Source organism: Porites lutea, chromosome 7, assembly GCF_958299795.1.
Source record: "Porites lutea chromosome 7, jaPorLute2.1, whole genome shotgun sequence".
NCBI lineage: Eukaryota > Metazoa > Cnidaria > Anthozoa > Scleractinia > Poritidae > Porites > Porites lutea.
In genome coordinates this window covers 29193246-29203965 of record NC_133207.1, presented here as the reverse complement: position 1 = coordinate 29203965, position 10720 = coordinate 29193246, and the positions used below count along the sequence as shown (strand labels likewise).

Sequence of the window (10720 nt, the reverse complement as noted above, 5' to 3'; positions counted from 1 at the left end):
GTCCCTGATTTTTTTTCTAAAATATTCGGTAAATGTTGGAAAAAGCTAGGCTCTTAAGAAAAAAAGGGGATTTAGAAAGCAAATAGTATACCAATAAAAGTGATCAACGATGACAAGTTTCACACAGGGTCAAAATGATTTTATCCCTTCATCAAGTCTAGATCGTTGCTATAACTACCGATGGGTAGGGTACGTGCCTGGTTACAAAGGAGAACGCCTGACACAAAGTTTACATCAAGAGAGAGGATGGTTCGGAGTAAGTGAGGTTCAGTCTAATATATACAGGAAACGCGATATTGTCTTTACGTTTTTCGTTATTTAATACTTACACCTTGTTCTTTGTAAAACAGTCACGGAAGACTTGTTACGAAAAAGAGCTGAACACAATAACTGCGAGATATTTTCATTAGAAGAAATATCTCTTCATCAACAGGAAATTGAAAGGTGAGCTCTGAGCTCTTTTTTGGTTGGTAAGAAGTGAGCTGATGGATTGTTTAAGTTAGAAAAATGAAGTGTATCTCAATGGTGTACTGTTGATAAAAAAATTCTTTTCTCGTCTCTCAGAATCGAGCTTCTTGACAAACTCTGTAGAGATCTTAAAATTCTCTACTTGCAGAGCAACCTAATACCAAAAATAGGTAAGCTGGGTTTAAACTACCACCCTATCTGTTTGCACTAGACAAAAAAAGACTCTAACAGTATATGATAATAAATTCTGCTTCTTTCTGGTCTTGTTTCAGAAAATGTTGGCAGGTTAAAGAAGTTGGAATATCTAAATTTAGCTCTGAATAACGTAACAAGAGTTGAAAATCTAGAAGGTAACCTGCATTAGTAGTCTTCTTTGGGCTTTTTTTCATGAAAAGGTTTTGCATTGTTCTGTGGAACAGGATATTAATGAAAGTTTAACCTGGACTCCTGTTTACTGTCTGGAAAACAGTGAAATCTGAGAATTTTTCAGATGCCAAGAGTGAAGACCCTGGGCTTAAAAATGCAAGACTTTTGTGGTAAAAAGTTCATGATTCCAAAAGAGAGAAACACAACACTGATTAGTAATGAGACCCGTGGTTTCTTAGCTACGTTCCCTACCCTCCTCTCTTGTGTGAGCATTCACAGATAATAGTGATGCTCACGTTGATGAAACCTGTTAAAATTAATGTACCAACCAGAAGTGCATTGGTTCTTGAAACAAAAGATTCTCTTGTTTCACTCATTGCAGATTTGAATAACAAAAACAATGTTTATAAACAGTGATGTGGAGCCTATAGTAATTTTTCTTTCAATGGCACAAGAAACATAGATTTTAAAATACACTGTACTTTTGTGAGAAGAAGGCTTATATGAGTGTTATGATAATAAAATTATTATTAATATGTTCTCTCCTTTTTTCAGGCTGTGAATCTTTACAAAAATTAGATCTTACAGTAAATTTTGTTGGAGAACTTACAAGTATTGAGTCACTCAGAAAGAACTATCATTTCAAGGAGCTGTGAGTCTTTTTGAATACTAAGTAAATTTTATTCAATCCAATTATAATCTCATTTATTTTGGAAAGAAAGGAAACCAACACCATGGCCTGTTGTCACCCACACTTTCTTAATCCCAGTGTATGATCAGACCAATGTTTTATGTTGATTACATAATATTAAGACTTCATTGAAAAACCTTTTTGATCATATACAATCATATGAGTGGTAAAATGTGCTTTTTTCCCGGTTTTGTTGTTTTTGTGTTTTTGGCTCTGGGCTCTGCCCTAAAGCTGTATAGATGTTTTGGCAGCCACCATGTTTTTTATCTGAAATATTTTTTTCTGGTTATACATGTAGATATCTTACAGGGAATCCTTGCACAGAGTATGAGGGTTACAGAGAATATGTCATTGCCACCTTGGATAATTTACAGTGGCTTGATGGAAAAGAGATTGAAAAATCTGAGAGGATTCTAGCAAAACAGGTTTGGCTTCTATTCAATCCCAGTTTGCATATATAAAAATATACATATTACTAGGGTATCTAAGAGATAGTAATGCTGAGGCACATTCTGTTGATACTGGCATCAGTTAGGCAGTGGGACTTAAAAGAATCGAAAATGACATATTTGAATGTCCTATTTACATGTTGGAAAGTACTAGAATAATTACTATCAGTCTATAGAAAGAAATCGTGGGCACGTTGTTTACAAAATTATCAAGTAGTTACAACTCTGGTTTTCCCACAGTAAATTGTAGGAAATAATAGAAATTCAGATTGTTTATCCATACATTTAATATATGGTGCACGATATTTTCTCTGGAAACACAATACTTTTCTTGCTGTTTGTTGCACTTTATTAAGTAACAGTTATTTAGCTATATATTTATAGAAAACAACAACACAAAAAACGGAAAAAAAAAAAAAAAGAAAGAAGGAATAAAGAATTCGGTGGGACTCGAACCCTGCACCTTCGGCTCGAAGCGACTACACCTAACCACTGCACCACAGAGGCTGATTTCGTAATCTCTAGGAAAAGTCTTTCACTTTATTCCTTTTCCATGAAACTTTCGCCGGCAAGATGATCGCCAGCCGCATTAACCGAGCTATTAACAGTGAAAAAACAATGTAAGCACACATTCCATGGCAATGAATGAAAGAAAAAACATAATTCTGCTTTTCAAAACGCCGATACACGTCCTCGTCTGCAAAGTAGGACACAAAACATATGTTTTGTTATCTCGATTTCCGCTGTTATTTTGAAGCGAATGGTCAAAATCACATCCACTTTCGACTCAAACAGTTTCTTAAGAATAGCACTGCATGACATTTTCTCACTTTCACATCACCTTCTAGCAAGCTGGAATTTGTATATCCCCCCGTGTTGCGGAGTCGATGAGCAAATGCTCATCTTCTCGTCAGGTTTAACACCTGGACGAGTCAAAGGCTCTTTAATTGAAATCCAATCCCCAAGTTAACCATCGTACTCATCTGAAAGACTCCTGCGTGTCTTAAAATTTGGTGATACCTCTAACCGTGCTGTAGAAAATTTGCCACAAAGAAAACTCTAAGTCTGAGCCGGCGAACGATGCACTCTCTCACCCACCGAACTTCCCCGTGTTTTTATTTGAGTTGTTCGTGGCGCAATGCACTCTGGTTGAATGCAATGCATTGTGGTAAAAAGTGTGGTTAAATGCAATGCATTGTGGTAAAAAGTGATGAATTTGAGAATTCGTCGCCCCTTATATATTTCCTTTAATTCCTGATTATGTTGCTGCTCGCTCCCTTCGGTCGCTCCGCAGCAAATATTTTAATAGTTTATATTTCAATTTTTAACTTCGAAAAGCACCCTGCAGGCTTCCTTTAATTTCATCGTCTTAATGAAGGAGGAGAAAAGGAAACTTTGCCTGAATTACATCAAACCTTTGAGGTCACCACAGCTTAAACTTCTGGACTAGTCAATCTTGTTTTCTCTTGTCGAACTGTTTTTTTTTAGTGCAAGTATCTGTTTATTGGTAAACCGATGGTCATAACCAAACCCTCTGTAGCAAGCACAAGGCTGTTAGGCCTGGGTTTGAAACTATATCCTAGCAACATGCTGCACATGCTCTACAAAGATCTTACTCAATTCATGCAGAGTCTGTCTTGAGTACTCCAAAATCAAGGTATCAAATGCAAAGGCTATGATGGCAGGATGTTAGAAAAGAAGCTGTAAAAAATGTTTATTTGCTCTATGTGTTTATATATAGATACATGATAAGAATGTGATTTCATCTGAGATTTAAATTATAAAATGTTTGTTAGATCCTGTACTTACATCCCTTTTTTTGTACAGGATTATGAAAATGTCAGAAACAAGATTATTACTCAACAAACAGAGTATTCCAAAAAAAGGGTAAGTCAAGAAATTCCTTTATTTCTTAACAAATTAAAGAAAACCTTTTAAACCAAAATAATGTACATTTAAATGTGAAGACTTATTTAATTTCCCAAAAATTATATTATTAAATTAATAGTGAATTATTTTACTCATTAAAACGTTGTTTGATTCTGTACTTTATTTATTAAAAGTGGTTTTTTTCTCTTCACAAGTCTCATTCATCATGCTTGAGACTTAAACTGGCAAATTGAAAACATTAATTCCACTCTTTAATCCACACTACTTGTTAACAGGAAACAATACATAATGATTGGTGATAAGCACCTAGGCTCTAAAAAGTGCCCTGTCTCCCAAATAAAGGCCTACCTCCTCAGTCAATTAATAACCAGATAATTATGTACATGCATACAGATCATAGATTTAATAACATAAATGACACCTGCGGGGAGAAGGTAGAGGAAGTGAGAGTCAGATCTCACCATCCACTCTTTGAAAAATTAATGGACAGGTGAAGTTCAGAACTGTAATGGCCACTCTAAGACAAAGTCGCCATACAAGCCAGTTCTCTCTCTCCTCCGCACAGTATAGACCTCTTTGTGTCATAGGGAGGTAATGGGAAGGAGGGGAGGAAGAACTGTGCACTTAGTATTTTTAATAATATTTCTATTTTTTATTAGCATCAATAACCCAGTGGGAGCTTGGAGAAGAAAGGCTAGGCTGTCTCATCAGCATTTTGGTGTAATATCACTTAGTAGTTTTTGCAGTTTTAAATAAATGGACTTTCTTTCAGGAAAAAGAAAAGCAAGATGCTCTAAAAATAAAACAAGAGAAAGAAGAACTCTTAAAGAAAGCTGACAGTCAAAGCTGTATAGAATATCAGAGGTAGAATTAAAATGGATTTATTTGAGACCATCATCAGCATAATGTCACTGGCCTGGGCTGTGGTCTAGCCTTCGAACGCAGACATGATTATTTAGAGAAGCAATGATCGGAAATACATCTGTGTTCGCAGGCTAGCTGTGGTCTAGTGTGAGCTTAATTTCTACACACCACAGCTTTCTAAAATCTGGTCTTTGTTCCTCCTTGAGGATGAAGAGCATAGGTTCATTTTTCCAAACAGCAACTGGTAATGGAGTTTATGCTGTAGCAGTGCCCAGTAGCCCATAGGCTTCGTTACCAGCCCTTGTTCAGGAAAGGAGCCCAAGATAGCTTCCTGACCCAAGAGAGTGGCAGAAACCAACCCTAAGAAGCCCTTGATGACTCTATGGTACATATATGTACTTTTGCAGTCATAGGGGAGGGAAAGATTTCGTAGTTTTTTGCTTTCACTGCCTAAGAGCCTTTAAGCTCTCCCCCATTTAGTTCACGTCTAATCTTTATTTTTGCCAAAGATATTGTGGTCATGTTTCCTGCCAGAGGCATCGTTTTTAATATTTTATTAGTTTAGAGTTCAAGGTATCTCAACAGTGGTTATGGCAATGGGAACCTCAAAACACAAAGGTTGAATGAAAGCAACAAATCTGCACTTTTACCTCTTATTTGTAATATTACACAGTGAACTTTGAAAGAAAGCGTCAATTCACTATATAAAATGACAATTTCACTGATGTCAATACTAACTTGGTGTCTTAACCTTTCTATTACTTAAATGACATAGACAGTTGATTTATATCTTTTCCTAACTTGAAATAAAAGTGCCAAAAGTGAAGCAGAAAAGGAAGAGGAGGAAGAGGAAAAAAGGTATTTTGTAGGTTTTTACTGTTATCATGTTATGTAGCAATGAGTAGAATGAAAAAACCATCCTCAAGAATTCAATCATTAAGTGCACATTATGGAAACCCCACCTCAGATAAGGTAGCATGTCTTTTCATTTAACAGACAAAGAATAGTTTCATTCCTTACAAGTTATCTTACACAATGTTCTGAAGAGTTTCTTGAGCTTTCAACTTTACAAGGTTGGCAAGTTTATCTCAACATTTCAAATTCCTAATTAAAAACAGTCCATTTCTAATGAACCCTGTGTTTCTTTCCCCTTCTTCCCTCCCTCACTCCACTTTTTTTCATTCATTCATTAATTCAGTCAGTCAGTCAGTCAATCATTTCTTCATTCATTCATTCATTCATTCATTCATTCATTCATTCATTCATTCATTCATTCATTCATTCATTCATTCATTCATTCATTCATTCATTCATTCATTCATTCATTCATTCATTCATTCATTCATTCATTCATTCATTCATTTATTCATTCACTCATTCATTCATTCATTTTTTCTATCTTCCTCTCATCTTGTTTAGTCATTCTTTTGTAAATTATGATGTTAATTAATTTATTAACATTTTTGCATTTCAGATATTGGCAAGAAAAAACAGACTTCACTCCAGAATCCCGAATTGAACTTCATCAGCACATAGAAGAAAAACGAAAACAAAAAGAAAAAAAGGATGATGAGTAAGTATTTGTGACTTATGGGGAGAGTCAAAACAACATTTTGCAAGTTGAGTTTAACGCATCCAGCAATTCACATGTACAAAGTTACCAGGAACATGATTCCAAATGGTGCATTAATGATTGGAATTAGCTTGGTACAAGATTGTGACTGCAGACTTGTGCCCCATATATTCAAATTAAAAGAGCGTTATATAAAAGTCATTTGTTATTTCCAAATTAATTTTTTTATTGTTTACTGAGACCCTGTAATAGAGTAAATAGGCGACATGGCCTTGAAACATTTACGACTAAATACTGATATAGGGACTTGGCTTACTCCTCAAAACCCAAAATGACCCTATTTGAAGTTCGGACGAGGGACATACATACCCCAGCTAAGAGGGCTTCTCGAATTGTGCAAGACTTTTGAGGAGGGCTAAATCTAGCACTTAAATTTTCCTTAAATAATTTCTATACGGAAAATTTATGTTCTCTGGGACATTGTTTTGAGTATAAATCAGGGAGCACGAGTAGTAATACAATCATGTAGTAATAAGGCATGTGTGGCCGAGCGGTTAATAGCTCGAACTCCAGATCTGAAGGTCCAGGATTTAAGCCTGGCCTCGTGCATGTTGTTTCCTAAGACAAGGAACTTTACTCCACATACTGCTGGGGGGTAACCCTGCAATGTACTAGCATCCCGTTCATGCAGGGGGAGTTAAAGCAATATTCCTAGGCATGCTTCATGCTAAGAAAACCGGGATAAGCTCTGGCCGTTTGGGCCTTTGGCTCATGCATGTATGCCTTTACCTTACTTAAGTTACCTATGTTAACTTTACTGTAATCTGTTCTAAAGGAAACTTGGTATAGGCAAGCCTACAAAAGAAACAAGATTCTTTTCAGATGATGGCCGTGTCTTAAATGTCAACCAAGGAAAGTAAGTAGTTATAAACTGTCTGATGCACAAACAATAAAATCAAAAGCTGTCTTGATTTCCAATGCTTGTCTAGTTTTGTCTTGCTGTGAAGTTGTGGAAACCCCTTGAACATAAGATGAAGTCTTAATCTTTCATCATTTGCATGTCTCATTAACTATGTTAAAATACAACAATGTTGCAGATGGGAATTTCAGTTTCATGATGACGAGGACAACAACCAATTCATACTGGATCTACCATGTTTCAAGTAAGTTCAATATTAGAACAGTGTTTGTCTACTAAAACAAAAGTCACATGCCAAAATTCAGCAATTTTGAAGCACTTTTTTAAAAAAAGACCAAAAAAAGGCCGTAAGGATGTTGTTGCACCAATTGAGTCCTAATTCTCTGTCATTAGTCTGCATGTACGTGAAATTTTTCTCTAAAATTGTTCACTGACATGTTTGCTTATTTTGTCTGTAAAAGGTATTTGGACACTTCCCTTATTGATGTGGATGTTCAACCCAAGTATTGTAGAGTGACAGTTAAGGGCAAGGTGAGGTGCTCACAGGCACAGCAAGCCCATCTTTAACAGCCTTGGACTCAAACAATACAACAAAATGCAAGCATTTCCATTCAGAGCATATCCATGTTTTCCTCACTTTATTCTTGAGGCTTATTATATAATGTAGGACTTTTTGGAAATGAAGAATATTAATTATGACATCAAAAGAACCATATTATTTTTTAGCACAGCCATAGCAGGATCAATGGCAACATTAATATTCCTTAAAAACTTTGACAGTAATTAACCAGAGTTTACAAATCTAAACTTTAATTTTCCCCCTATTAATATGGCTTTCATTTTTCTCTGTTTCTTTTAGTTCACGTGACTATTAATCATGCATGACACCTCATTTCTCACTCACTTCTCACTTCACATTCACGTATTACTCCGCACTCATTTCTTACACCTCACTCATTTGTTTTGTGAAGGTCTTTCAGCTGGCTCTCTCAGAGGAAGTAAACCCTGACTCCTGCTCTGCAAAAAGATCTCAGACAACAGGACATCTCATCATAGAAATGCCCAAGGTAGAAGATTAAATTGTTATGCCATAATATCTTATACTATATCCTACATCAAAGCATAGTCTGATCAAAGACAACAACAGACTGTTTTGGGGAACATGTAATTTGGTTTAAAAAGTCTCCCCCCCCCCCCCCCCCCATGTCCTTAATCCCCATGGGGTATGCCAGAGTTGAAGTGAGGGGATGATAAAAAGGAGCAAATATTAAAACCACAAAAGCCCTAGGATTTTCTTTGAAAACCCAAAAATTCCCTGGACAAAATACAAACCCCCCCAAATATCCAAATGCTGAATTTAATTCCATGCCTTAAAAATTTTCTTTAAAGGAATTAATGATTATTTTTGATAAAACAGGCAAAAAATAATTATCGCAAATTGAATGTTTATGATTGTCTTTTGATAAACCATCTGAATTGTTTGTCTTTTCCTCAGATGGTAGTACTACACCATTCTTCAGATTCTTTTGAATGCACAAAAAAATCACTACTTAAGCTAGGGAAAACCAAAAACATTCTTGCTAAATTTTCCTACCCTAAGAAATTATTCCAGAATGGAAAATTTGGAACCCCTGAAAATCCTGCAATCATCCCCTTCACTTTAACTTCAGGGTACCCCCACCCACCGCCTCCCCCTGCTTTGGTGTTGCCATTGTGACATCTTGCTTTCTCTATAATAATATTGTTTTTAAAGGTAAAAGAAGTGGTGAAACCATTGAGAAATAATTTGCCCTCAAAAAAGAGTGCAAGTCCAAATGAACAGAAGATAGACAGAGATGAACAGCCACCATTCCAAAAGCAAGGGAAAAATAGCGGGTAACGTACAGCTATTTCAAATAACATCTTTGGAACCATGAAGCAGTATGGGATATTTCATTAACGGATTCCCTAACTCAGCAGCCATGAAGCACAATTTTTCTGCCACTAAACAACAAAGGTTAACGTTTGTGAGATTTTATAACATTCTTTGGCACTGAGAACCGTAAAGTTGTGACCAAGTTGTTACATCACTTGTTGCAAAACAAGTTTAACTTGGGCTGATATAACGCACAACATGTAGAAGTACTCTCTGCTTTTTGCAGCAAGCTTTAACAACCTGATTTGTTGCAAGACAAGATTTGATTCATGGGTAGCCTACGTGGCAGGCGTTGAAAGGGGAAGGGGAAGGGGAAAGGGGAATTTGGGCGTGCAAGGGAGAAAGAAAAGGAACGCTGAAGAAAACAATGATCTCCTTGAAGGCGTTCCTTTCCTTTCTCCCTTGCGAGCTCTTGCATGCCCAAATTCCCCCTTCCCCTTTTCACGCCTGCCACGCAGGCTAATTCATGTGTGGTAAAATGTGCAACATCACACGTTTTTGTCCCCCGCTTAACCACATCTTTACTTCCCTTGTAGGAATTTAACCCAAACAGGGCTTCACTTTAGTGTGTGTTTTTTTTCTTCATCCCTTTCTCAGGATTCGTCATGAGCGACTGGAAGTAGAACCAAACACTGGCAGTGACATGGATTTCAGTCAAATTGTAACAGAAAACAAAACTGTTCATGAAAGAGCAGGAAACCAAAAAGACACAGATAACTACAGAATAACAGAATCAGAAGAGAGCACTTTTGTAGATGATCCAGATGTTCCTCCACTCATATAAGAAATGGATCAACAAAGTTTCATTCTGTAAATAATGTACAAAATTAATGTTAATAAAACCAAATGCTATTTTTACCAACCGCCAGAATGTAATATTACCATTGCAGGCAGCCAAGGTTTGTTTAAACCCGGGTATAGCAAACAATATTTTTTGCCTCAATTTATTATGTTCACAGGAAAAAATAACCAATCCCCATTTTTGGATATTTTAGGGTATTTGAAGAATACCCTCAAAAATCCCAAATTTGGAAGAGTGAGACAAGTCCCAACCAGGGAACTTGGTTGGGAATTCCCTGCTTGGGACTTGTCTCACTTTGCCAAATTTGGGATTTTTATGAGTATTCTTTAAATACCCTAAAATATCCAATAATGGGAACCTGTTATTTTTTCTTGTGGTTAAATGTGCACATGACCATGACATAATAATTATTTATCCCTACAAAAACAAACACATAATTCCCTTGGTACTTCATAATATGAAAGTTGCACTGTACAAACTAGGAGCATAGCATCCGGCAAATATGTACATATGCCCATGCGTACTGTTGAAATCTGGGAAAAAAAAAAAATTTATTTCCTGAAAGCATTTTTATCATTGAATTGCGATGACTGCTAAATTTTTCGCATTATGTTGGTGTCTTTGTGTTGGTATTTCCTTCATCCTTAATTGTTCTATCAATGTATTGCAAGAAACGATATAGTGGGGTGAGAGACTAGAGATTAAGCTCTCTTGCAATAAAATATTAATTCTGCACACACACACAAGCACAAGGTAGGGGCGGATCTAGGGGGAGGGTGCAGG

General features: G+C 36.4%; 1 protein-coding gene across 1 annotated transcript; it reads left to right on the top strand.

The window, feature by feature from the left end:
* Window positions 1-83: 83 nt before the first annotated feature.
* On the top strand, window positions 84-9997 carry LOC140944861 (dynein axonemal assembly factor 11-like). Its single transcript, XM_073393966.1, has 16 exons — window positions 84-256; window positions 351-444; window positions 565-638; window positions 741-818; window positions 1390-1486; window positions 1824-1950; window positions 3802-3861; window positions 4637-4728; window positions 5542-5586; window positions 6203-6301; window positions 7137-7217; window positions 7399-7464; window positions 7682-7751; window positions 8192-8287; window positions 8974-9095; window positions 9733-9997. Exons 1-16 carry the CDS (start codon window positions 181-183, stop codon window positions 9917-9919), a joined length of 1464 nt encoding a protein of 487 aa, XP_073250067.1. The 5' UTR covers window positions 84-180; the 3' UTR covers window positions 9920-9997.
* The last annotated feature ends 723 nt before the right edge of the window (window positions 9998-10720 follow it).

Bases quoted from the DNA above. Each gene is read 5' to 3' on its own strand.
- LOC140944861 (XM_073393966.1), top strand. From the start codon at position 181: ATGGGTAGGGTACGTGCCTGGTTACAAAGGAGAACGCCTGACACAAAG. The intron at 5,587-6,202 runs GTATTTTGTAGG...TTTGCATTTCAG, and splicing joins GAGGAGGAAGAGGAAAAAAG to ATATTGGCAAGAAAAAACAG. The intron at 7,465-7,681 runs GTAAGTTCAATA...TGTCTGTAAAAG, and splicing joins CTGGATCTACCATGTTTCAA to GTATTTGGACACTTCCCTTA.